Here is a 27,857-nt window from a genome sequence, read left to right as displayed (position 1 = left end):
GCTGAGCAGGCGGGAGCACCTGTAGGGAGGAGACGGAGAGACAGCCTGGTGCAGGGGGCTGCCACCGAATAGACCGGACCATGGAGGCGCACTGGAGGTCTCGAGCACCGAGCCTGTACAACCCTACCTGGCTGGATGCTCCCCGTAGCTAGGCCAGTGCGGCGAGGTGGAATAGACCGCACTGGGCTGTGCTGGCGAACTGGGGACACCATGCGCACTGGGCTGTGCTGGCGAACTGGGGACACCATGCGCAGGGCTGGTGCCATGTACCACGGCCCGAGGATACACTGGAGACCAGATGCGCTGAGCCGGCTTCATGGCACCTGGCTCGATGCCCACTCTAGCCCGGCTGATACGAGGCGCTGCTATGTAGCGCACCGGGCTATGCCTGCGCACCGGGGACACCGTGCGCCTCACGGCATAACACGGTGCTTGCCCGGTCCTCTCTCTCCATGGTAAGCATGGGGAGTTGGCACAGATCTCCTACCTGACTTAGCCACACTAAGTAATACATTTTTGGTGCTGCCTCTCGTCCCAGCCGCGCTGCCGTGCTGCCTCCTCATACCACCACCGCTCAGCTTTAGCTGCCTCCAGCTCTGCCTTGGGGTGGCGATATTCCCCAGCCTGTGCCCAGGGTCCCTTGCCGTCCAAAATCTCCTTCCATGTCCAGGAGTCTTGCGATTTTGGCCGCTGCCCGTTACCATGCTGCTTGGTCCTTGGTTGGTGGGTGATTCTGTAACGATCGTCGTTGGAATGAGGTGAGGACCAAAGCACAGCATGGAAAGTGTTCATCATATATTTATTAAACCGAGAACACTAAAAAAAATAACAAAGGAGAATGAAACGAAACAGTTCTGAAAGGTGACATACACATAACAGAAAATAATCACCCACGAAACACAAGTGGGAAAAGGCTACCTAAATATGATTCTCAATCAGAGACAACTAACGACACCTGCCTCTGATTGAGCACCATACCAGGCCAAACACAAAACACAACATAGAAAAAGGAACATAGACAACCCACCCAACTCACGCCCTGACCATACTAAAACAAAGACATAATAAAATAACTAAGGTCAGAACGTGACAGTAGGGATGCGATGGGGGAATTTTGTGCAGCCAACTTTCCCAATGTCAAGTAGACACACATAGATTTATGCTTTTACTTCAAATTTCATGCACAAGAGTGTTTTTGTCTGTATCACGTGACAACACTACAGCTAGCAAGTTGGAATATTAATGGGATAAATATCCAAAATGAACGAGCAAGTTCCTCAGATTACTTTCGTAGACACTTAAAATAATTATATGCCCAAAGATTTGCAAACAGTCATTATTATGTTGTAGCGTCTTCCTCTGTAGATTCCAAAACTGTGGCTCCCTTGTTGTTATGAGACGTAGTTTATCAGTGACTGTTCTGGAAAAATATGGTGCAGACGGTAGGATATCATACACTGAGTGTACGAAGTGAATGTACAAAATTGAGTTACACCCCAATTTTCAGAACAGCCGCAATTCGTAGGAGCATAGACTCTACAAGGTGTCGAAAGCGTTCCACAGGGATGCTGGCCCATGTTGACTCCAATGCTTCCCACAGTTGTGTCAAGTTGGCTGGATGTCCTTTGGGTGGTGGACCACTCTTGATACACACAGGAAACTGTTGAGCGTGAAAAACCCAGCAGCGTTGCAGTTCTTCTAGTAGGTGCCTGCCTACTAACATACCCCGTTCAAAGGCACATAAATCTTTTGTCTTGCCCATTCAACATCTGAATGGCACACATACACAATCCGTCCCAATTGTCTCAAGGCTTAAAAAGCCTTCTTTAACCTGTCTCCTCCCCTTCATCTACACTGATTGAAGTGTATTTAACAAGAGACATCAACAAGGGATCATAGCTTTCACCTGGATGTCATGGAAAGAGTAGTTACAATGTTCTGTACACTCAGAGTATATCAAAACGGTAATCTCAGGTAGGAAAATTGCTCCAACCCAGTATGATCCTACATGTGATAATCTAACGGAGTTTCTGGCAAATATTACAGATTATTCTCTGATCATAGGTGCGGATATGAATGCCGTTTTATCAGCTTTGGACTGCTCTGGCCACGAATCTCAAACAGCTCCTGCATATGTGTCAGTGGCATTTAACAATTTGGTCAAGGATTTTAATCTCACTGATATATTCCGATTTTTTCAATCCTATGTCTAGACAATTTTGTTTTTACTCTGCTAGACATACAGTACATGGCACATTTTCAGTACATTTTGTACATGCAGTACAAAAGTATGTGGACACCCCTTCAAATTAGTGGATTTGGCTATTTCAGCCACACCAGTTGCTGACAGGCGTATAAATTGAGCACACAGCCATGCAACCACCATAGACAAACATTGGCAGTAGAATGACAAGCTCAGTGATTTTCAACGTGGCACCGACATGCCACCTTTCAAACAAGTCAGTTCATCAAATAGCTGCCCTTATCAACTGTAAATAATGTTATTGTGAAGTGGAAACGTCTAGGAGCAACAACGGCTCAGCCGTGAAGTGGTAGGTAACACAAGCTCACAGAACGTGTGCTGAAGCGGTTGCATTACTCACTATCGAGTTCCAAACTGCCTCTGCAAGCTACGTCAGCACAAGAACTGTACGTTGCGAGCTTCATGAAATGAGTGTCCATGGCCAAGCAGCTACACACAAGCTTAAGGCCACCATGAGCAATGCCAATTGTTGGCTGGAGGGGTGTAAAGCTCGCTGCAATTGGACTCTGGAGCAGTAGAAATGCTTTCTCTGGAGTGATGAATCACGCTTCACCATCTGGCAGTCCGACGGACGAATCTGGATTTGGCAGATGCCAGGAGAAGGCTACCTGCCCGAATGCATAGTGCCAACTGTAAAGTTTGGTGGAGGAGGAATAATGGTCTGGAACTGATTTTCAATGTTCGGGCTAGGCCCCTTAGTTCCAGTGAAGGGAAACCTTAATACTACAGCATACAATGACATGCTAGACAATTTTGTGGTTCCAACTTTGTAGAAACAGTTTGGGGAAAGCCCTTTCCTGTTTCAGCATGACAATGCACCTGTGCACAAAGCGAGGTCCATACAGAAATGGTTCGTGGAGATCGGTGTGGAAAAACTTGACTGGCCTGCACAGAGCCTGAACTCAACCCCATCGAACACCTTTGGGATGAATTGGAACGCCGACTCTGAGCTAGGTTTAATTACCCAACATCAGTGCACAACCTCACTAATGCTCTTGTGGCTGAATAGAAGCAAGTCCCCGCAGCAATGTTCCAACATCTAGTGGAAAGCCTTCCTAGAAGAGTGGAGGCTGTTACAGCAGCAAAGGGGGGACCAACTCCATATTAATGCTCATGATTTTGGAATGGTCAAACTAAAGATTCCTGATACCTGTCAGAGCATCACGCTGGCGTTTCAATATATAATTACTATTTGAAAAGTAACTAGATGTGTATCTAACACAGAATGTTGGGTCTGTTGAAGGGACTATAAAGTCTATAAAGGGACTATCAGGAACTTCTCAGTTGTGATTTGTGTCTCACCTTAATAAAACCAGAATGAGAACAATTAACGAACTATAAATATCTTTAGCTAAGCTGGAACAAGAACAACAAAACTCTTACTCTGATGACAAAAAGAAAAGAGTAGATGCAGTTAAAATGCAGTTAGAACGTAATTCTTTGCTCAGACACAGGGCAGAATTCTTAAATCATCCAAGCAGACATAACTATTATTTTAATGGGGCTAAACTAAGTCATCTTTTTGCAATGAGACTCAGAAGCAGTGAGAAATGCTCTAATATTACAGCTATTAAAGCACAGAATGTCTTGTTAACTAATCCTTTGGAAATCAATGCAGAGTTTGGTTCTTTTTAATCTATGCCAGGAGTATTCAGCTCTTACCCTATGAGGTCCAGAGCCTGTTGTTTTTCTGTTCTACCTGATAATTAATTGCACCCACCTGGTGTCTGAGGTCTAAATCAGTCCCTAATTAGAGGGTAACAATGAAAGAACATAGTGTAACTGTCTTAAAGGTCCAGAGTTGAGTTTTAGGGCTCTATGCTCTATAAATCTGATATTACCTAGATATTCCTTACCTCTCCAATGAAGTATCACAATCCCTTGGGGAAGCCATTTCATTGGATGAACTTAAATAGGCACTAACAAATATGAAAAAAGGTACATCCCAGAATTCTACCTTGCCTTTTGGGATAAATTAGGTCTATTTTTACACGATTTGATTCTGACTTCTGTTGACAAGGGATCTTTTCACAATGGTGTAAACTGCAATGATTGCGGTACTTCCGAAACCCAATAAAGATCACACTCTAATAGGTAACTATAAACCTTTGTCATTGTTGTGCTCGGAAGTTAAATTGTATGCTAATGTTCTCTCAGCCCGTTTAGAATCCTATGTGACTACACTAGTGCATCACGATCAGACAGGGTTCATTAAAACTCGACTAGCCTTAGATAATGTGCATCGTTTATTACATGTTGTTCATGCCACTAATGACATTGGATCGCCATGCACCGTTCTCTCCTTGGATGCCGAGAAGGCGCTTGATAGGTCAGAGTGTGATTTTCTATGGTCGGTACTAGAGCGATTTAATTTAGGAACCGAGTTTATCAGCATGATTAAAGTTTTATATGCAAATCCTTCTGCCATGGTGACAATAGGGGGCAATTGCTCTACGCAATTCCCCGTATCCAGAGGCTGTCGCCAAGGATGCCCAATCTCGCCTTTGCTCTTCACCCTTTTCATCTAACTGCTAGCACAGAAAATCAAACAGCACCCCAAATGTTGAATAAAACCTCCCATCGTATATCCTTATATGTGGATGGCAAACTTTTGTGCAACTGATAATGCTGTCCCTTTTTTACCACACATACTCTCTACATTTGATTTTAGTTCCCTCTCTGGGTACAAAATTCACAAGACAAAATGATGTCATTAAGTTTAGGACTCACTCTGTCAATGGTACCCAATGACATTCCATTGGTAAAGAGCTTTAAATATCTGGGTATACTACATAGATATTTTCCTCAAAACATGGATTGAAATCATTTCCAAGAAATATATAAGTGAGTAGAAGCGTACCTCTCTAAATGTTTACAGCTTCCCAACTCTCTACAAGCTAAAATACCCATCATTAAGATGAATATTCTTCCCCAAATTAACTTTTTCTCTGCAATGATTACACTAGCTCCACCTCAGAAATACTTGGACAATATCTAGTCTTTAGTCTCTAAATTCGTATGGAAAGGAGAGTGACCTCGAATTAAACTCTCCCGTATGCATCGTGACAAGGGAGATGGCGGGCTTTCTCTGCCTAATTTTAGTTTCAAGTTTTATTAGTGGTATGTACGGGATACGCATGGTACACATCGTCCAACTAAATACTTACTTGCTGATTCCTTCTCGACAATGCAACAACAGTAAGATAAGAAAAAATAATAAAAGATAAGAAACCAAACATAAAGTAAATGGCTCAGTAGAATAGAAGTTTAAGTTTTGGGCTTTGTGCTACGCCCCTTGTCAACATGGTTTGATTCAAATGTTTTAGTCTCATGGAGACTATAGAAGAGAATTTGGCATTACCACCCAGACTTCAGGATCTTGTGTATTCTGCAGTACCATTAAAACAAGCTAAGTTACATTTTGGAACCCTAATTTCCTTCTTACTCACAACATTGCGCTTAGTAGAAAAGGAATTCTAACACAATACAGAAGTGGCATGCTCAGTCATCAAATTTCCACAATCATTCCCTTCTTTCTGGCAGTATCCCCTTTTCATTCACTCAATGGGAGGATAGGGGTGTTCATGTTCTGGATTATCTATTTAGAGATGAAGGTTTGCACGCATTTGATGATCTTAGGGCTATATTTCAATTACCTGGTACCTCTTCTTTATTTTTATCTATGTTGAAGATCAGCGATGCGGGTGTATGGTGTCCTTTTGGGCTCATCCCTCCCACAACATGAACTACATCGAATTTTAGATAGACATGGTAATTCAAAGGGTTTGATCTGTATACGGTTGTCACGCCCTGACCTTAGAGAGCCTTTTTTATGTCTCTTTTTGGTTTGGTCAGGGTGTGATTCTATGTTCTATTTTCTATGTTTTTGTATTGGGCTTGTGCTAATGGCTGGAGCGGAATCAGTGCAATGATATCACATACTGTATATCAAACACTTGGTTTGATGCCATTCCATTTGCTCCGTTCCAGCCATTATAATGAGCCGTCCTCCCCTCAGCAGCCTCCACTGCTTTGGCTCCTTTATGCATATGTACTGAGAATGGCAAGGTTGTGGCAAGGTTGTGGATACATTTTGGAAAGAGGCATCCTCTGTCTTATCTGACGTACTTGATATCACTATACCTTGTTCCCCCAAACTGTCATCACTTAATGATAATTCACCACTTATGTCATTACAGTAAAGACGTATCATGTTGTCAGGTTTGACAGCAGCTCAAAAGATATTGTCACTAAGATGGCAACCTCCACATTCTTTGGCTATGTCCCATTGGATCCGCCCTTTTGTAGATATAATTGATTTACAACTATCCACTGCTAGGATCCATGGGGCTAGCCAAGCAACAATTGACAGCTGGTTATCTGCAACAGAAACTATCAAACTACTACAGTGTGTATATTTCCCAACAGATTGCCTGTTACTTGTTCATTTTTTGACTCATGTGCAAAATTGTACCCAGCTGATTTTATCACAATTGATTGATTTTGTTTTAAATTTCATGGCGATCAGGTTGGGTGGGTTGGGGTGGTCGCCAGGAGGGGTTGGATGGTGGGTTGATGCAGCTTGTGTAAGGGCTATGTGGTCTATTCTACTGTAATTATATTTACCTACTGCATAACCATTCCTGCTGCTTTTTGGTATTGTCTGTGTTCCCTTGAAAATTAATAAAATGTTGATCACAAAAAAGGAACAGGAGCCAATAAATGAAAAATACTGATTTTGTAATAAGAAATAGGCTTTTATTTCTAAAGTTTCTACTGTTAACTTGTACATGTTAATTACGGTACAGCACAAAGACATTGCTGTCCTTCAGGCATTTTTTAATTACAGTAAATTGTGTTTACTTGCATCAAGTATTTTTAATTGACAAAACAACAAAACAAATTGCAATTCATTCATTAACATTGGTGTCATGTTCAATGAAAATTGCTATTCTTGGATTGCTTCTTTCTTAGACGTCTGATGCAGCAATGTTCTTCTGAAAACTCAAACTCAATCTCATTTCCTAAAAGATAAACCTGCCTGCCTCAGCATAAGTGCTTAAATTCTCTCAATTAAAATAGTCAACTGAACCCAGCAACTGTGGAGTGTCTGTCTTTTATAGGCAGTGAGACGGTGAAGAGCAGAGACAGCAACTACATCACTGCACACGGCCATGTTTAGTCCAGGGTAACAAAGACCTTCGGCTCGAATCGTTGCCCAATAGAACTGTGGCAGCATTCAACAGTGTGTGGGTATCTATCTATTTTCATGCAGTAAAACAGGGCCCTGTTTCCCTCACACACTCTCTATCTAATGATCAGAGAGGTCATCTGTGGACTGGCCTACACCCGTCATTTAACTGAGTACCTGCCAATCACTGTCACCCACCTGCTCCGTCACTGTGTGATTCATGTAAAGGGGGAACCAGCTGCCTGACCATGAGACTGCACATCTCACAGCAGTGCACTACACTCTAAACTAATGGCCACGTCTTAGAGCACAGACATGTTCCTGAAAGAGCAGTGGATTACAGACACAGTTATTAAAAGACTGTTAGGATGCTCTTCTAGCTCTTTGCTTCACATTTGTAATGATGAGGCTTTTGGCAAGTTGAAAGATTGTTTCAGAGTTATAGTCCTTCTCTCTCTCTTGCTTTGACATTTAAAAGCTTTTGTGGATTTTAAAGTAAAATTGTCAAAGGAATTTATAGCCAATTATACACTCTGGCCTGCCTGTTGGGGAGGGGAGAATGAATGACAAACCTAAATTACTCTTAGCATCTCATCTCCCTAGCTGCGTGTGGTGGGGCTCCACAGAGTGCAATCCACCACTCTGAGCTGCTGGAGAAGGAAGGAGCGAGTGATAGATAACGCTACTCAAGCAGAAGATTTGCCCCCCCACCAATATCCAGCATGTCTGAACAACGGATGTGTTCCCAGACTGACACTAACCATTATGATAATGTGGGGCTCATAGGGAATGATTGATGTTAAGGCAGGTCAAGTAGCTCGACCTGGACAATGGCACTGCCACTCACATACACTACCTGTATCCCATCCAATAGTGTCAAACACTGCATAGACTACACTGTCCAGTCCCCATAGACTACACTGTCCAGTCCTTACTCCCTATAGCATCCATAGGATTCACCCCATGACCAAAACACTGAATCACCATCAAATCCCCTTAACAAATCGCAGTGTCGACCAGAAGTGGGAGAAATAAGCTATTGTCACAAAAATGAATCTAGAGTCAAACATTTAAATGAAAAACATGCTAAAAATGTGCTGATGTTTTCACTCCATTAACATTTGGGAAATGCATTACCACATAAATGGAACTTGAGGAATTCAAATTAAATTCACATTAGGCAGTAGAGAATTTTTAAAAGCCCAAAGTATTCATGACACACAGAACTGTTCAGGTTGATACCCCACAATCCACATGCATAAATCATGAGTAACAGCATTACACCCCCCCCCAAAAAAAAAATCATGGGTAACAACATTATACCCCCACAAATCATGATATTTTCATAAATCCAAAATGATGGTGCAACCCTGTGTTATATCACTCTGAGTATGAATGGTGTAGCAGAAGATGATCCATTAGTTGAATAATGAATTAATCATTAAGTCTAGACGGTGATGACACACTCCTTAACAACCTGAGGCATTTCAATGACGTATCTCTTGGTCTGAGGGAGGGGGTGTCACATTGCTGAAACAAAATGTGCTGAAGGCCTATGCATGGCCAATGTTGGTAGACTTCTACAATGGTATAGGCCTGCTAAAATAGCCTACTATGCTTGTTAAGTCTTGGTTATGTGACAGGGTTATGGTTCAATATAGCCTGTGGCCTATTTGAACGCAACACACATTTAGTTGAATGTGACAGAGACATAAGAATAGGATACTTGTTTGTTCTTATGTTAATAGGTCGTTATCACGAAAATGTCACAATAAGGTGCAGAGCGTTCAATTTGCCTGCTGGGGGGCAAGGAGACCCGCAGCTCCACTATAACTATTGACAACTGCGTGCCGTTTTCAAGGGATTGTTGAACAAATGTGAACTGTGAGCATTTTTTGTGAGCTTAGTCAGAACTACACATATCCGATAATTCCATGCAACACAATTGTGCACATTTAGCTCTATCATCAGAGTTATACAGCATGCTTTTCATGGGCTCTCCCTGTCAAGCAGCTGAAGGCTGCACTTGCTGATGTACTGTTAGCTGATAATGTTTACTTTGCAAACTACAGTTGGCTAAACATAGTGGTAAGTAGACCTAATGTACTTTTTCTCCAACCAATGTAGACCTACCTAGTGAAGTAGGTCTACAAACTAACTTTCAGGGGATAAACCATATGGCTGTATATCCAAATATTGTTTGATTTGATTGCCATCTATAGTGGTGATGACAGTAGTCCGACTGACAGCTTTACCAGGATGAGGACTTGCCGATGTCAAGCTATTTCTAAAAGTCTCATCTCTGATGACACAATGTTGTTTGCTAGCTAGCTAGCTTGCTAGCTACATGCTAGCTAGCTACATGCCAAATGGATAGGCTACCCTCACGTATCTGAAATTACATGATCAATTAATGTTTACTAAGCATGAAAAGCATGCAGTTACTGTATAACTCTGATGATAGAGCTAAATGTGGAATAATTGGAAATGTGTTGTTCTGACTATGCTCTTCAAGAGCTGATGATATTAAAACCAAATAGTTGTACCTTGAAAACAGCACATAGTTGTCAATGGTATTAGCGGAGCTGGGGGTCTCCTTGCCCCCTAGCCCCCTAGCTGTCAAATCAAACTCTCTGCACAGTCCTGTGATGTCTTATTGATAACAACCTAGCCTTGCAAAAGTATTCATCCCCCTTGGAGTTTTTTCCTATTTTGTTGCATTACAACCTATCATTTAAATGGATTTTTATTTTAGATTTCATGTAATAGACATACACAAAATAGTCCAAATTGGTGAAGTGAAATTTTAAAAATTACTTGTTTCAAAAAACAACAACAACAAAAACATGGAAAGGGGTGTGTGAATATGTACTCACCCCCTTTGCTATGAAGCCCCTAAATAAGACCTGGTGCCAATTAGATTCAGAAGTCAGATAATTAGTTAAATAAAGTCCACCTGTGTGCAATCTAAGTGTCACATGATCTGTCACATGATCTCAGTATATATACCCCTGTTCTGAAAGGCCCCAGAGTCTGCAACCCCACCAAGCAAGGGTCACTACCAAGCAAGCGGCACCATGAAGACAAAGGAGCTCTCCAAACAGGTCAGGGACAAAGTCATGGAGAAGTACAGATCAGGGTTGAGTTATAAAAAAATATCTGAAACTTTGAACATCCCACGGAGCACCATTAAATCCATTATTAGAAAATGGAAAGAATATGGCACCACAACTTTATGGAAAAGTGGCCAGAAAAAAAGCCATTGCTTAAAGGAAAAAATAAGCAAACACATTTGATGTTCACTAAAAGGCATGTGGGAGACTCCCCAAACATATGGATGAAGGTACTCTGGTCAGAAGAGACTAAAATTGAGCTTTTTGGCCATCAAGGAAAACGCTATGTCTGGCACAAAACCAACACCTCGCATCACCCCGAGAATACCATCCCCACAGTGAAACATGGTGGTGGCAGCATCATGCTGCGGGGATGTTTTTCATCGGCAGGGACTGAGAAACTGTTCAGAATTGAAGGAATGATGGATGGCGCTAAATACAGATCAATTCTTGAGGGAAACCTGTTTCAGTCTTCCAGAGATTTGAGACGGGGACAGACGTTCACCTTCCAGCAGGACAATGACCCTAACATTACTGCTAAAGCAACACTCAAGTGGTTTAAGGGGGAACATTTAAATGTCTTGGAATGGACTAGTCAAAGCCCAGACCTCAATCCAATTGAGAATCTGTGGTATGACTTAAAGATTGCTGTCAGATAGCATAGGCAGAGGCTCTATAGAGATGAGATGACTTTGAATTAAATAATAACGTATTTAAATAAAACAAATGTAATATGTAATAGCTGAAATATTTCATTAAAATAAAGTAATATGAATAAACGATGGTTAATAAGTTATAAGCGGAAATGTGCAGTCACTACCATCATGGGACTTTAATTAATTGCTGTATTGTGTGTTGTTACAGCATTTAACCCACATAATGTATATTACATTTAATGTTTAAAAAAACAATCTCAACTGAAATTGAAAACCATGATTATTGTTTAATAATCTAACCAAAACCGAACCGACCTCAAAAAGCACTAATCGCTCAGCACTAACATTAGGCAGCTCTCAGTGAAAGACAAAGTACAGCCGACAGATGTGCCTAAATATACACTGAGTGTACAAAACATTAGGAACACCTTCCTAATGTTGAGGTGCATCCACCTTTCCCCTCAGAACAGCCTCAATTCTTCGGGGCATGGACTCTAGAAGGTGTCAAAAACGTTCCACAGGGATGCTGGCCCTTGTTGACTCCAACGATTCCCACAGTTTTGTCAAGTTGGCTGGATGTCCTTTGGGTGGTAGACTATTCCTGCAGTTCTTGACACACTCAAACCTGTGCGCCTGGCACCTACTACCAGAACCACGTGCAAAGGCACTGTCTTACCCATTCACCCTCTGAATGGCTCACATGCACGATCCATGTCTCAATTGTCTAAAAGCTTAAAAATCCTTCTTTAACCTGTCTCCTCCCCTTCATCTACACTGATTGAAGAGGATTTAGCAAGTGACATCAATAAGGGATCATAGCTTTCCCCTGGTCAGTCTATGTCATAGAAAGAGCATGTTTTGAATAGTCAGTGTATTTGCATGATTTTAGTGCAGGCTACAGTAAGCTATTACAACTAACTAACCTGCTGACCAAAATAAATGTACACATACATGTTATTCAATCATTGCATCCACACTGCTCCCACACATCAACGAGCGTATGCGTAGCCAGGCGCTAAAATAAAACTTGGTTCTATTTCCAAGTCCCCCATATACCCACGTGGGTGATTGAACGATGAACTGAGGTCCACACTCCAGTCAAGTTGGTGGTGGTAATGCACCTTAAAATTGGTTGCCAATCGCCATTTAAAGTCCAAAGAAGAAGAAGCCTGAAGGAGTAGAGATTACTAAAAACTGTCTCGGTTTACCCTTTTATTTGTGGATTTATTGTCAGAGTAGAGGACCTTGTGCATTTCAGGTAAAATAACAAACCAATGTTTATATCCCAGGACAAATTAGCTAGCAAAGGCAAGTTAGCTAGTTAAATTGCAATGAATGTTTAATGTTTAATTAATATAGTTGGTTCAGAGTTTGTTTTATATTTCAACCTGCTTGTCCTGATCGCATCTGATGTGGGTGGACAACATCAACACGCACTGGTGCGCCCGGTGTATAAATCAGGATTTTGTACATTTCAAAACGCCCTCCTATGAGCCCAAAGACCAATCACAATTGGAATAAGAAACAAAGCATGATGTGATAAATGATAAATGATGATGATAAATTGGTTGCAGAAATTTTACCAATGGTTTTTGACATAGATTGACCAATAGACTAAATTAAGATTATGGACGATTAAATTATTGTAAACGCAAATCCCAAATGTATTTCAAAAGTCTTACAATCAAATCGTTTTTATTACAAGGATGTAGTATTTTATTTGAAGTCCGGCTTTTTTTTGTATAGCATTTTTCCCAAAATACGGAATCAACCATTTCTTATGAACTATGCATGCCTATTTTAAAGTAAAAACAAACTCACATGCCAGTTGTGAGTCTATAGAAATATATTTTATTTTCTGTAGGGAACATTTACAGCTTTTGACATATATCACAGGTGAGAAGACCATACGAGGGGAAAACTCATCCATAAAATGCATTTATGAAATCTTATTAGACAGCACGGATGTAGCCAAATCCCGCGCACTCCCAATGTGACTTTGAGTCGGTGGGTAGTAATACATAATATGTCCTACATTATAGGCTACTAGTACACCGGAGTGGCCTCGGCGGATGCTGATTTGACTGGGCAGACAGTTTGGCTTGTGAACAGGATTATCTTTCTTTAAGCAAACAGCCCTAGAGCTTTGACATTCATGGTGTTCGAGGACAGGCGGACGTAAACAACACACGCATAGAGAATATTGTTTTAATCGACCATCATATTCGAAAGAGAAACGTGCGCGGGGTGTATGGGTCCAGCAGCAGTGACTGATAACTCACGGAAAAGGTGGCGGGCAGAGACCTTCAGGTCACGGCGTACTGCGAGAGCCGGGAGCAGGACACTGCTGGGCGGATGCGCATTTCTGTGTCACGATTCCCTCTCTGTCTCTTGGCGGCTTGTAGGCTCATTGGCAATAGGACCAATTAATGTAAACGAGTAGCTTTAATTATATAGTGCACTGTATGATTTCGCTGGCAGCGGTCCCACGACGAACCCAGCGCTGTACCTGTATCGCAGTGATTAGTGGAAGCGCGCTCTTCGGGAGAAGAGATTAGGGAAAGCATTAGAAGAGAGACTTTTATTATAGCTTTACACACATATTTAAATGTCATCCCACATGAGGAAATTAAACACATTATATAACTGTAGGCTATATTAGACCTGCTTTTAGTAATAATACACATAGTATTTCAAATGAAATAATAATAACAATACCACTACTACTACTACTACTACTACTAATAATAATAATAATAATAATACATATCCTTTAAGTAACATTTTAGTATTTGCTTTCGGTAGGTCTATAACTCTAACACAAATAGACTACAACCTCGATTCTAAGACATAGCCTAAACTTCACAGGACATTGGGATGTTCTGTTGATATAGCCTACCGATAGACCACATTTTCAAACAATGGCAGCGAAATGTAACGGGTTCTAATATTAGTTAAGAAGTGAAACATAAAGACACCACTTGTATAATTAATCACATTTAGTCTGTATTCAACGCTCTGAAATAATTAGAACATGACATGAGAGTATCGCTCCTGATCATTGTGGACAAGGAGTTGACGCGGCCGGGGAAAGCGCACGAGAGAGACCCCATGCTGTTCCCATGCCTCTGCTATGGTTGCTTTGTATTTCCCGGGACCCGCCCCCTGAACTGTCCTACACTACAATACTTGGCAGTGATCTAAACAGTTATTTTGGTCTCTTAATTACGTCTAAAACGTATACATTAGCCGTCTCAAAATGCCACATCAGCATCGTCACACAGCCCTAATAACTAACATCTCATGCCCAGTGGTGATTTCCGTCCTCCTTCTTCCGGAGCATCTTTTAGCCTATCTGTCTATGACAATCTAACTATCAGACGCCGTGAAGCAAACATACATTCCTTGTCCCACCCCTTAACTTGGAGCCCAGCACATGAGCGTCAATGTAAACATACACAGACATAGGCTACAAAGCAGTAGTATCCTAGCGGATGTGGGGTTGACACTTTCGCACACGTGTGTGTGTGTATGTGTGTGTGTGTGTAACGCAACAACCTACTACCTTGCAGGGAACTCCCACATGCCACAAACATCTACAATAATTACACTTTTTATGCTCTCCTTAGAGCCTCGAATACTTCAAATATATATATACTGTTTTTGAAAAGGGTGTTGCTGCGTGCATACGGAAGCAATGAAACGATACCAGAACCGACCTTTATGCATTCCCGTAAACCTGTCTTTCAGCACAGTGAGTTCGTATATCTTTCCGAATTCCTCAAAAAGGGGCTTCAGATCTTTCTCCTCCAGGTTTCTGGGAATCTGTCCGATAAACAGCTTGATGGCGTCGTGGTCCTTCATTGGAATGGTGTTCTGACCGATTGTGAGCCCGTTCATCCTGGCGGCGCTGTTCGTGGTGCTGAATCCATTCTCTTGCTGCACTCCGTTTGCAGTGACTGTAGCCATCTTTCCTAAATGGGCCGGCGGCTGGTCTCTCTCTCTCTCTTTCTCTCTCTCTCACCCTTTCTCCCTTTCCCTCTCTCTCAAGTCAACTGCACACTCCCCCTACTTTATTTTTCTCTTCTTTCTCTCTCCCTGTCCCTATCCCCTTTTAAGGTCTCTCTCTTCTTCTTTCTCCTTTCTCTCAATCTATCCTATTGCTTTGATTTCGCTTTATTTATGTTTGATGTATTTTCATTCCTCTTCCCGTTCTCAATCTGTTTCTTTCTCCCTGTGTCAGCTGCCACTCTGCCTAGTGACGTCAGCTCGTAGGCTTCTGACTAGACCCCTAGCTAATTTGCATAATAAACCTGGTTTAGCCAATTGGAGGGCAGAACGACCGAGAGCCCACAGGGTGTAGTGAGAATCCAAACATTTGTGTAAAGGGAAAGCTCGAGACTTTTAAGAGGAACAAAGACAGGAAACTTGCCGCTGTAGGCTACGTATTATATTGAATTCTGTAGATAATCATTCTCACAGGTAGCTTTATTCTGGCTCATAGGAAAGACACATTTATATATGTGTGGGCTATTGTCTGCTGTGTTTTGATGTCGCGCGTTCAAAGTAAATATTGTATCTACAGTCCTAACATGTTGCTGTCCATGGTACTGAATTGGCGCTACCGTTTAGTTTCAACAGCTTTTGGACTGATCTACGGGTTCTTTTCACGGCTTCCGAGTCAACGGGGCTTTGGTAATACATATCCAAAATCCACATAACTTTGTGAAAATGTATATGCTGTCATATTAAATTACAACTAATGTAGTTTTGCTTTCGGACATCATGGTTTATGAAAGCCTAAACTGTTTGGTCGTAATTAGGTCAGAGATCCTAAGTGGTGGTGATGTGTGCTATTATGGTAGGGATGAGATTATTGATTGGATGCTGAATGACTCCACTACTGTAAGGCTATTTTTGGTGGTGGCAAATATTCTAGAGAAGGATGTCACTATCTAGAAGGAATATATGACTAACTAATGGTTAACATTCAGACATGTATAGTTATATAGGCGCAGCAAATATTAATTGTTGCATGATTGGAACATCTATGTATATGATAAAATAAAATAAAATATATATATATGGTTTGTCAATTCAGTATTTAATACATATCCCAAGCATATCCTCTATGTTGAATGAAATCAAAATAGATCTTGCAGATGTTTTCATATTAGTCTCTGTATGAGAAGGTTCCTCTCCTAGGTATGCAGGAATGTGGTTGTTGTTTGGGGAGAGGAGTGGTATTTAAAAGGCTCTAGTAACATCTGGCATTGCATTGCTTTGGTTAGCTTTAATTATTTATTTTCTATTTAAGCACATCTTTGTAGATCGTTTTTAAAAAGATCCTGCAGAGTTGACATGCTGAAGGGGGTATAAAAGCACAACAGGCCCCCTTGTCAATACCATCAGAGGCATTCATTGCCATAAAGGCAGAGCTAATGTAGCGTCAGTGTCGCCCTTTGGTTTTGTGATTTTTTTTGTTTCCTTCTTTTTGTCGTCTCTCAGTGGGGAACCTTGCCTGCACAGCTGTGAAGACTTCCAAACTGCTTGGCAGGGGAACAGCCATGCAGGTACTGCTGCCTGGCTGCATGCTATCTCCTATTATGCTACTGCTGCTGCTGCGTACACATCTTTTTGTTTGAGTGCGGGGAGGCGTCTCAGAAAGGTTGACAGGGTTCTCAGGCTTGTCGCTGCCAAGCCTCACCACCTGTACTGAAACGGAGGGAACCGACGTGCTTGGGCCTCTCACAGATGGAGTGCAGTCAGATGAGTTCCAAGCTGTGCTTGTGGAGGCATGTGAACTTTTCACAAAGAAAGAATGCACACAAGAAGAATATTATGTGTCCAACAGGATTTTTCACACCTGAATACCCCATTTCCCTTCATCCCTTTTTCATGACAAACATTATTCACAACACATTCAAGGTGACTCACCGGAAAAGTCACAGGCAAGCTATTTGAAATATCTCCAACTAGACTCACTGCCTTGAATTTCCCAAATCAGAGATGGACAACCCTGGGAGTGTATAATGGTTTTAGAGGAAATGACCTCAGTGTGTTCATTATTAACCAATTAAACAGATCATGGGGAGTAGACGAGGTGTAATGCAGTCAGGCATGAACACATTTCACTGTCCATCTTGTAAGAATGAGTCAAATTGAAGATAGAAAAGAGCAATTGATATTCATGGCGTGCCTCTATGAGGTGTGACAGTATTTATGTGAATTTAGGAGTGGTATGGTAATCCTAGAGCTTTCTCCAACACACAGGCTCTATCTGTTGCTGGCTGCCTCAGGGAGGGGTAGTGCTGTCAGTGCACTGTTTTCTGATGCCCCAGGAGAGAAAATCACTCTCTCTGAAGCAATCATTTGCTTTCAAAACTTGACTTTCCTCAAAATTCATTCATTTGCCTGTGCACAATGGAAGTGGTAGTATACCACTTGTTGGTCCAAGCCTGGGCTGTGTATAGAGGGATTTTTTAGGCTTGGTTCATTTTCATTTATAAAGGCTGGATTACATCTCATTGATGAGGGACTTATATCCTTTATGGTGGGCGTCCTCTCTAGTGTTAGTGCCTGGCCGTTCCAGTGAATGCCAAGCAGGCATCTTGCATTGCACATTAAAGATTTGCAGTAAACAGAGGGAATGAATAAATGAGTGACAAACAAACAACAGGTCATGGAGACCGCCATGAGTCATCTTCTTCCTGGCAGCTAATGAATCCCACAATCCTCTCTGCCTGCCTGGTTCCCAGGAGTATGTTGTGCACTCAGGCATTTTGCTCTCTCTGTATGGTTACATTTCTCCATTTAACCATATCGGAATATGCATTTTTTTGTTGCATTATGTTGGATGTAACAAAGCGACTCCTCTTTTAAATGGTGAACAGGCTCAGCTATATGAATACACTGCTGTTGTGTTATTGCAACGTCACAGTTTGGTGGAGAAAATCTCTCCCTCACACACACACACACGCACGCACGCACGCACGCACACACTCACACACACCGCTGTGAGTCAGATGAGGACAACATGGTCATCTACATAGTACTGTGAGGTGAGTAGTGAGTAGAATGGAGGACACACAGTCCATTCACACCCAACGGTGGGAGGGTTCCACTGAGGCATCACAGTAACAGTACTGACGTACAAGCAGCCAGCAGGATCACTGCCTGGCAAGCCCATTCACAGAGAACAAAGAATCATCACCATGTTTTTCTCTCAATGCCCAATATGTAGAAATAGGCATCGTATTCTGTTTGATGAAGGGTATGAGGAGAATGAGTCGGTGTTATGGTAACAGCTGGAGGTGAGGCGAACCAGAACTTTCAACAGTAGCATCACATAATGTTAATGGACTTCTTTACGGCGCCGAACGTACAGTTGTCATGGCAGTCTATTTTCACTTTGGTGGAGGCCCAGCAAGATCAGTGGCTCAGTGTGGTGTTTGAAGCTCACACCGATGAGATGAGTCACACGTATAGCAGCCCGGCTTCACAGAGCCCACTCAACTAGTTCACAAGCTGTTCTCGCTAGCTGCTGGCGCACATGTTGTTCGGCTTCCATCGTCTCCTCGCGTTTGGAGAGAGAGGGAAGAAAATAAACTTTTTTCACCAAATCTATTTTTCATTAGCTTTTAGCGCTTCTCTTGTATGAGCTGTTTGATTTCAGCAGAGATGTCTCTCGAGCGGTGTATTGTAGTGCCGTGTAATGAGTTCTGGTTGTGCTAAAGAGTAGCTTACAGACGTTTGAAAACCTTTGGTGGATCTTGCTTGGCAGGAATAGGAGCAGGCTTTACTTTGAATGCAGATGTAGAACCATGAGCAAAACGGTACTATTTCAAAAGCGTGTAAATGCATATTCTGGGGCGGAGCCACAATATTATGGAACGTTTTTCTGGTAACACTTTATTTGGATAGTCCATCTGTAGATGCTCGACAGACTCACTAACATTTCAACTAACTATCTACTAACCCTAAACCTCTAATCCTAACCCTTATCCTAAACTTAACCATTACCTTAACCCTAGCCCTAACCTTCAACCTTACCCCGTTAAAGTGTGACCGCTATTTTAATTCAATACATTTTCTAAATTTACATTTTAAGTTTGGGAAAGGTTGATCATTCACATATCACAGCGTTCTGTCACGAATATTACCGACGGTGGTTGTCGTCGCCGGTCTACTAGCTGCCACCGATCCTTTGTTCTGTGTTCGTTTGGTTTTGTCTCATTGGTTTCACCTGTTCCTTGTTTGGTTGTTAGGGTGGGGTTATTTAAGTTAGTTTAGCCCGCTTCTGTTTGTGCGGGCTTGTTCATCTGTATGTGTTAGAGTGGTTAGTGTTTTCGTCGGGTTTCTCGCTGTCCTTATTTCACGATAGGGTACATTTTTGTTTTGTAGTTATACCGGGTTTGGGTATACTATTTTTGTTCCTGTGATTATTTTGGACATTAAAGCGTGTTTTTCCCGCATCCTTTGCTCTCTGCGCCTGACTCCACACCTATTCACTCATTGAGCGTTACAGAAGCCCGCACCTACTGATGGAGTCAGCAGGAGCAGCGACCACCCCTCTCCCCACGATGGAGGAGAGAGTCCTTCATCACATGTCCATCCTCCAACGCATCGGATCAGCGATGGATCAAATGATGGAGAGGATGGATCGTTGGGAGAGGAGTGGTCTCCCTACTACCCCACCTACCCTCCCACCAGCAACTCTACCATCTCCCCCAGCGGGATCTGGTTCCAGCGCTCTGCGCATTACGCCTCCGAGGGAATACGATGGAGCAGCGACGGGGTGTCAGGGATTCCTGCTTCAACTCGTTCATATATCTTTCCGAATTCCTCAAAAAGGGGCTTCAGATCTTTCTCCTCCAGGTTTCTGGGAATCTGTCCGATAAACAGCTTGATGGCGTCGGGTGCCAGGGATTCCTGCTTCGCTGATCCGATGCGTTCGGCCGACTCCCTCAGACGAGGAGTGCGTGAGTGTCCTCGTCTCTTGCCTTACGGGTAGAGCCCTGGAGTGGGCCAATGCTGTCTGGAACGGGCCCGACTCAGGGAGGAGCAACTACCCGGAGTTCTACCCGGGTGAGAGGTTGTTCCATCTCAGGCAGGGGACGAGGAGCGTGCAGGACTTCGCGCTGGATTTCCGGACCTTGGCCGCTGGAGCAGGGTGGAACGACAGGGCCCTGATAGACCATTACAGGTGTAGCCTGAGAGAGGACGTCCGTAGGGAGCTGGCTTGTCGGGACACTACGCTTAGCCTGGATGAACTGATAGAACCTGTCGATCCGGTTAGACCATCTGCTAGCTGCTCGCGGACGTTCTGAAAGGGTCCTGTTAGTTCCACCTCCTGACCCTGCCGCTCCTATCCCGATGGAGCTAGGAGGGGCCGCATCTAGGGAGATCGGAGGAGGCTCCTCCTGTACCAGTTCTGGCCGGAGAGGGCACACTTCAGGTCGGTGCTGGAGGAGTTCATCTGAGAGTCGAGAGGGCAGGCAGAACACTCCTCGGTTACCCCAGGTGAGTCAGCACCCCACTCTCCCAGAGTTTCCTGTTGGTCACATGTTTTTATTAATTTGTTTCCTTAAATTTTTTCCCTCTCTCCAGCATAAGGCGCTAGTCGATTTAGGCGCAGCTGGGAACTTTATAGATCGCGGACTCGCTCAGAGGTTGAGGATTCCGTTAGTAAAAGTAGACCCCCCTTTTCCTGTGCACTCTTTAGATAGTTGACCATTAGGGTCAGGGCTGGTCAGGGAGGCCACAATTCCTTTGGAGATGATTACGCAGGGAAATCATAAGGAGCGGATTAGTCTGTTCCTTATCGATTCACCTGCGTTTCCGGTGGTGCTGGGGATTCCCTGGCTGGCTATTCACAATCCGATGATTTAGTGGAAACAGGGAACTCTCCAGGGGTGGTCTGATGAGTGTTCAGGCAGGTGTGTAGGAGTTTCCATCGGTGCGACAACGGTGGAGAGTCCAGACCAGGTTTCCACCGTGCGCATTCCCATTGAGTATGCCGATTTGGCTATCGCTTTCAGTAAAAAGAAAGCGACCCAATTACCACCCCATCGACAGGGGGATTGCGTGATAAACCTCCAGGTAAACGCTGCACTCCCCAGGAGTCATGTGTATCCTTTATCCCAGGAGGAGACGTTGGCTATGGAGACATATGTCACGGAAGCTCTGGGACAGCGGTACATTCGGCCCTCCATGTCACCCGTCTCCTCGAGTTTCTTTTTTGTGAAGAAAAAGGATGGTGGTTTGCATCCGTGTATTGATTATCGAGGTCTCAATTCCATCACGGTGGGTTTTAGTTACCCACTACCTCTCATCGCTACGGCAGTGGAATCATTTCACGGAGCGCAGTTCTTCACGAAACTGGATCTCAGGAGTGCGTATAATCTGGTGCGTATTCGGGAGGGAGATGAGTGGAAAACCGTGTTTAGTACCACATCTGGCCATTATGAGTACCTCGTCATGCCGTACGGGTTAAAGAATGCTCCAGCTATCTTTCAATCCTTCGTTGACGAGATTCTCAGAGACCTGCACGGACAGGATGTGGTGGTGTATATTGATGATATTTTGATATACTCCGCTACACGCACCGCGCATGTGTCTCTGGTGCGCAAGGTTCTTGGGCGACTGTTGGAGCATGACCTGTACGTGAAGGCGGAGAAATGTGAGTTTTCCAAACGAGCCGTTTCCTTCCTGGATTATCGCATTTCCAGCTCGGGGGTGGTAATGGAGGGTGACCGCGTCAAGGCCGTGCGTAATTGGCCGACTCCGACCACGGTAAAGGAGGTGCAGCGGTTCTTAGGGTTTGCCAATTACTACCAGAGGTTTATCCGGGGATTTGGTCAGGTAGCAGCTCCTATTACCTCACTGCTGAAGGGTGGGCCGGTGCGTTTGCAGTGGTCAGCAGAGGCGGCTGGAGCTTTCCGTGGGTTGAAGGCGCTGTTCACTGAGGCGCCGGTGTTGGCGCATCTGGACCCTTCTTTGGCGTTCATAGTAGAGGTGGACGCATCCGAGGCTGGGGTTGGAGCAGTGCTCTCACAGCGCTCGGGTACGCCACCGAAGCTCCGCCCCTGTGCTTTTTATTCGAAGAAGCTCGGGCCAGCGGAGCGGAATTATGATGTGGGGGACAGGGAGTTGTTGGCTATGGTTAAGGCCCTGAAGGTATGGAGACACTGGCTTGAGGGGGCTAAAGCACCCTTTCCTCATCTGGACTGACCACCGTAACCTGGAGTATATCCGATCAGCTAGGAGACTGAATCCTCGTCAGGCAAGGTGGGCCATGTATTTCACCAGATTTCGTTTTACAATCTCGTATCGACCAGGTTCCCTCAACAATAAGGCCGACGCGCTGTCCCGCCTCTATGACACTGAGGACCGGTCCATCGATCCTACTCCCATCATTCCGGCAGCTAAGCTGGTGGCACCAGTAGTATGGGAGGTGGACGCGGACATCAAGCGGGCGCTAAGGGAGGAACCTGCGCCTCCACAGTGTCCGTAGGGTCGTAGGTACGTGCCGCTCGCTGTTCGTGATCAATTGATTCGATGGGCTCATAGTCTACCCTCGTCGGGTCACCCGGGTATTTCAAGGACAGTGCGAGGTCTTAGGGGGAAGTACTGGTGGCCCACCTTGGTGAGGGATGTGCGATTCTATGTCTCCTCCTGTTCGGTGTGCGCCCAGAGTAAGGCTCCTAGGCACCTGCCACGAGGGAAGTTACAACCCCTTCCATTCCACAATGGCCGAGGACCCATCTATCGGTGGATTTTCTTGTCGACCTTCCCCCCTCTCAAGGGAACACTACGATCCTGGTCGTTGTGGATCGGTTCTCTAAGTCCTGCCGTCTTATCCCGTTGCCCGGTCTCCCTACGGCCCTGCAGACAGCGGAGGCTCTTTTCACCCATCTCTTCCGGCACTACGGGGTGCCCGAGGATATTGTTTCTGATCGGGGTCCCCAGTTTACCTCCCGTGTGTGGAAGGCATTTATGGAACGTCTGGGGTCTCGGTCAGCCTGACCTCAGGGTATTACCCGGAGAGTAATGGGCAAGTGGAGGGAGTGAACCAGGAGGTGGGTAGGTTTCTGCGGTCGTATTGCCTGGACCGGCCAGGGGAGTGGGCGAGATACATCTCCTCAACCACTCCTCTACCAACATGTCACCATTTGAGTGTGTGTTGGGGTACCAGCCGGTCCTGGCACCATGGCATCAGAGCCAGACTGAGGCTCCTGCGGTGGAGGAGTGGGTGCAGCGCTCTAAGGAGACCTGGAGGGTCGTCCAGGAGTCATTACGCCAGACGAGTGGACGGCAGAAGAAGAGCGCTGACCGTCACCGCAGTGAGGCCCCCGTGTTTGCACCGGGGGACAGGGTCTGGCTCTCGACCCGAAACCTGCCCCTCTGCTTGCCCTGCCGGAAGCTGGGTCCGCAGTGTGTAGGGCCATTTAAAGTCCTGAGGAGAATAAACAAGGTTTGTTATCGATTATTACTTCCTTCGCATTATCGCATTAACCCCTCGTTTCATGTGTCTCTCCTCAGGCCGGTGGTAGCTGGTCCCATGCAGGAAGGTGAGGTTCTGGAGGTCCCTCCGCCCCCTCTGGACATCGAGGGGTCCCCGCCGTACACGATACGAGCTATTCTGGACTCAAGACGCCGGGTGAGGGGCCTGCAGTACCTCGTTGACTGGGAGGGGTACGGTCCGGAGGAGAGGTGCTGGGTCCCGGTGGGGGATATTCTGTATCCATCTATGAGGCCGGCGTTGGCGGGAGCTGCCCGTCAGGGGGGGGGGGGGGCGTACTGTCACGGATATTACCGACGGTGGCTCTCCTTCTGGTTCGAGTGGCGCTCGGCGGTCGTCGTCGCCGGTCTACTAGCTGCCACCGATCCTTTGTTCTGTGTTCGTTTGTTTTTGTCTCATTGGTTTCACCTGTTCCTTGTTTGGTTGTTAGGGTGGGGTTATTTAAGTTAGTTTAGCCCGCTTCTGTTTGTGCGGGCTTGTTCATCTGTATGTGTTAGAGTGGTTAGTGTTTTCGTCGGGTTTCTCGCTGTCCTTATTTCACGATAGGGTACATTTTTGTTTTGTAGTTATACCGGGTTTGGGTATACTATTTTTGTTCCTGTGATTATTTTGGACATTAAAGTGTGACTCCACACCTATTCACTCATTGAGCGTTACACGTTCCTAAAGTCAGTAAGATAGTTCCAGTCTTGTCAAGGTGAAGCACCAGTGGCTTGTAAACGTGGGATAACAATCTCCTTGGAGGAGAGGCAAGTAAATATCCTCTGGCAAAGACATCAGAGAATGAAAGATAAACAGAGGGGGCCAAAGACTAAACGTACCCACATCACAATGGGACTGAATTATGAATGTCTCCTCAGTCAGTATGTAGGATAGTTTTCTCTGGAGGCTTCACAGAATCATCCATTTGGCTATTGGGCAGTGGTATAATGGGTGACTCAATCTGTCCGTGTGTGTGTGTGTGTGTGTGTGTGTGTGTGTGTGTGTGTGTGCGTGTGCGTGTGTGTAAACTGCAGCTCAGTCAGACCACTGGATGATTTACATAGATAAGTCTACCTGTTAGCATGCCTGTGTACCTCATGGGTTCAGTACAGCATTGTGCAGCTCTTCTCATTTCATACCCCACAGAATAACAGGACAATGTGCCATTACTGTATTTAGGCCTAGTTTATGTCAAATAGAAACGTTAGCTTTTCTCACAGTTAATACATTTTCCTCCTACAGAGTAGACCGATAGTGAGTTCAAGGTTGCACATGAATAAATCTGCAAAGAATTGGTACTGTATGTTTGGGGTGATACAGAGGTCAGTATACTGTATGGTTATCTTATGCTAATGCTTGTTGGAATATTGAGATGTAGTATGGCTAGCTACAAGAGGTTTTTAACTGTCACTTCCCCAAGCCCTGTTACCCCTGCCAGCCAGTCATGTTGACCTCTGGCCAAACTCCTCTGGTCAACCTCCAACTGCCATCAGGGGTTTTAATGGCTGTAAGGTCACTTCTGGTTATAAATACACATTTATTAAGCGTTTCTGCATAATCATGTGCTAACATACCCATATGTATTTCCTGTGTATTTACACATATTCGTGTATTTTCATGGAGGTGACATGTTGTAGCTGAATTGTTTTTCCAGTCTACTCTGATAGGCTCCCTCCACCGAGTCCCAGACAGAAGCAGGACTAATGTCTGGTCCAGTGGGTTGCTTGAAGATCTCCTGCAAGTTAATACATTCTGGGCCATCTGTTTCCACACACCTCCTTTCATTACCATGTTCCCCCCTCCCTGGCCCACAGTCTAATTAACTTCAGTCCCTCTCCCTCTCCCCGTGCCCAGACTCAAACTGCCTCTCTGAGAGAAGGGGAGATGGAGAGAGAGACAGAGAGCATCTTCCCCAATATTTGGAACGAAGGCCTGATCACCCCAATCCACAAAAGTGGAGACACATTTGACCCCAATAACTACTGTGGGATATGAGTCAACAGCAACCTTGGGAAAATCCTCTGCATTATCATTAACAGCAGACTCGTACATTTCCTCAGTGAAAACAATGTAATGAACAAATGTCAAATTGGCTTTTTACCGAATTACCGTACGACAGACCACGTGTTCACCCTGCACACACTAACTCGCAAACAAATAAACCAAAACAAAGGCAAAGTCTACTCATGCTATATTGATTTCTAAAAAGCCTTTGACTCAATTTGGCATGAGGGTCTGCTATACAAATTGATGGAAAGTGGTGTTGGGGGAAAAACATATGACATTCTAAAAATCCATGTACACAAACAACAAGTGTACAGTTAAATATTTATTTCCAGAGGGCCGTGGGGTGAGACAGGGATGCAGCTTAAGCACCATCCTCTTTAACATATATATCAACGAATTGGCGAGGGCACTACAACAGTCTGCAGCACCCGGCCTGACCCTACTAGAATCTGAAGTCATATTTCTAATGTTTGCTGATGATCTGGTGCTTCTGTCACCAACCACAGAGGGCCTACAGCAGCACCTAGATCTTCTGCACAGATTCTGTCAGACCTGGGTCCTGACAGTAAATCTCAGTAAGACAAAAATAATGGTGTTCCAAAACAGGTCCAGTCGCCAGGACCACAAATACAAATTCCATGTAGACACCGTTACCCTAGTGCACACAAAAAAACTATACATACCTCGGCCTAAACATCAGCGCCACAGGTAACTTCCACAAAGCTGTGAACGAGCTGAGAGACAAGGCAAGAACGGCCTTATATGCCATCAAAAGGAACATAAAATTCAACATACCGATTAGGACCTGGCAAAAAATACTTGAATCAATTATAGAAACCATTGCCCTTTATGGTTGTGAGGTCTTGGGTCTGCTCACCAACCAATAATTCACAAATGGTACAAACACCAAATTGAGACTCTGCATGCAGAATTCGGCAAAAATATTCTCTGTGTACAATGTAAAACACCAAATAATGCATGCAGAGCAGAATTAGGCCGATACCCGCTAATTATCAAAATCCAGAGAAGAGCCGTTCAATTCTACAACCACCTAAAAGGAAGCGATTCCCAAACCTTCCATAGCAAAGCCATCACCTACAGAGAAATTAATCTGGAGAAGAGTCCCCTAAGCAAGCTGGTCCTGGGGCTCTGTTCACAAACACAAACAGACCCCACAGACCCCCAGGACAGCAACACAATTAGACCCAACCAAATCATGAGAAAACAGAAATATAATTACTTGACACAGTGGAAAGAATTTACAAAAAAACTGAGCAAACTAGAATTCTATTTGGCCCTAAACAGAGAGTACACAGTGGCAGAATATCTGACCACTGTGACTGTTCCAAACTTAAAGAAAACTTTGACTATGTACGGACTCGGTAAGCATAGCCTTGCTATTGAGAAGGCCACCGTAGGCAGACCTGGTTCTCAAGAGAAAACAGGCTATGTGCACACTGCCCACAAAATGAGGTGGAAACTGAGCTGCACTTCCAACCCATATTTATGTTTATTTATTTTCCCTTTTGTACATCGTTACAACACTGTATATAGACACAATATGACATTTGAAATGTCTTTATTCTTTTGGAACTTCTGTGAGTTTAATGTTTACTGTTCATTTTTATTGTTTATTTCACTTTTGTTTATTATCTACTTCACTTGCTTTGGCAATGTTAGTGTTACGCCCCTGAAAACAGGGGAGAAATAATCACGAGAGTGATACGGTGTTGTATTCTCAAGTCAACATTTAGTTCAATCATTTCACAAAAGTAACACATTACATAACAGAAAACCCATTATACAAATAACACAGCAAAATATCTTATTAACAACACGCATGTTCATTCACAATCGACATAAAATGGCAGCTACTCTCAGTACGATGCTATCCTTCACTTCAACCGAGCAGGGCTAATATTACTCTCTTCAAACTTAACTCTAACTTCCTCAAGACGTTACTAAAACACACCTTAAACACTCTTGACATGTTCGCTAGTTATAACATTTAAATTACTATTTTTATCATCAATAAAGTACCTGAAAACAGGGGAGAAATAATCACGAGAGTGATACGGTGTTGTATTCTCAAGTCAACATTTAGTTCAATGAGAAAAGACCG

The 27,857-nt window shown here is 44.1% G+C and overlaps 1 protein-coding gene across 1 annotated transcript in view; it reads right to left on the bottom strand.

Moving 5' to 3' along the window:
- The window catches only part of LOC115113619 (CUGBP Elav-like family member 3-B), a 239,356-nt gene extending 223,894 nt beyond the window's left edge, over nucleotides 1-15,462 (bottom strand). Inside the window, exon 1 of the mRNA XM_065013070.1 lies at nucleotides 14,943-15,462. Coding sequence (XP_064869142.1) covers nucleotides 14,943-15,192 — 250 coding nt within the window. The 5' untranslated portion in view covers nucleotides 15,193-15,462. The remainder of the gene's footprint in view (nucleotides 1-14,942) is intronic.
- Nucleotides 15,463-27,857: the final 12,395 nt, after the last annotated feature.

Source organism: Oncorhynchus nerka, linkage group LG28, assembly GCF_034236695.1.
Source record: "Oncorhynchus nerka isolate Pitt River linkage group LG28, Oner_Uvic_2.0, whole genome shotgun sequence".
Lineage (NCBI taxonomy): Eukaryota > Metazoa > Chordata > Actinopteri > Salmoniformes > Salmonidae > Oncorhynchus > Oncorhynchus nerka.
This window is presented reverse-complemented; position numbering and strand designations above follow the sequence as displayed.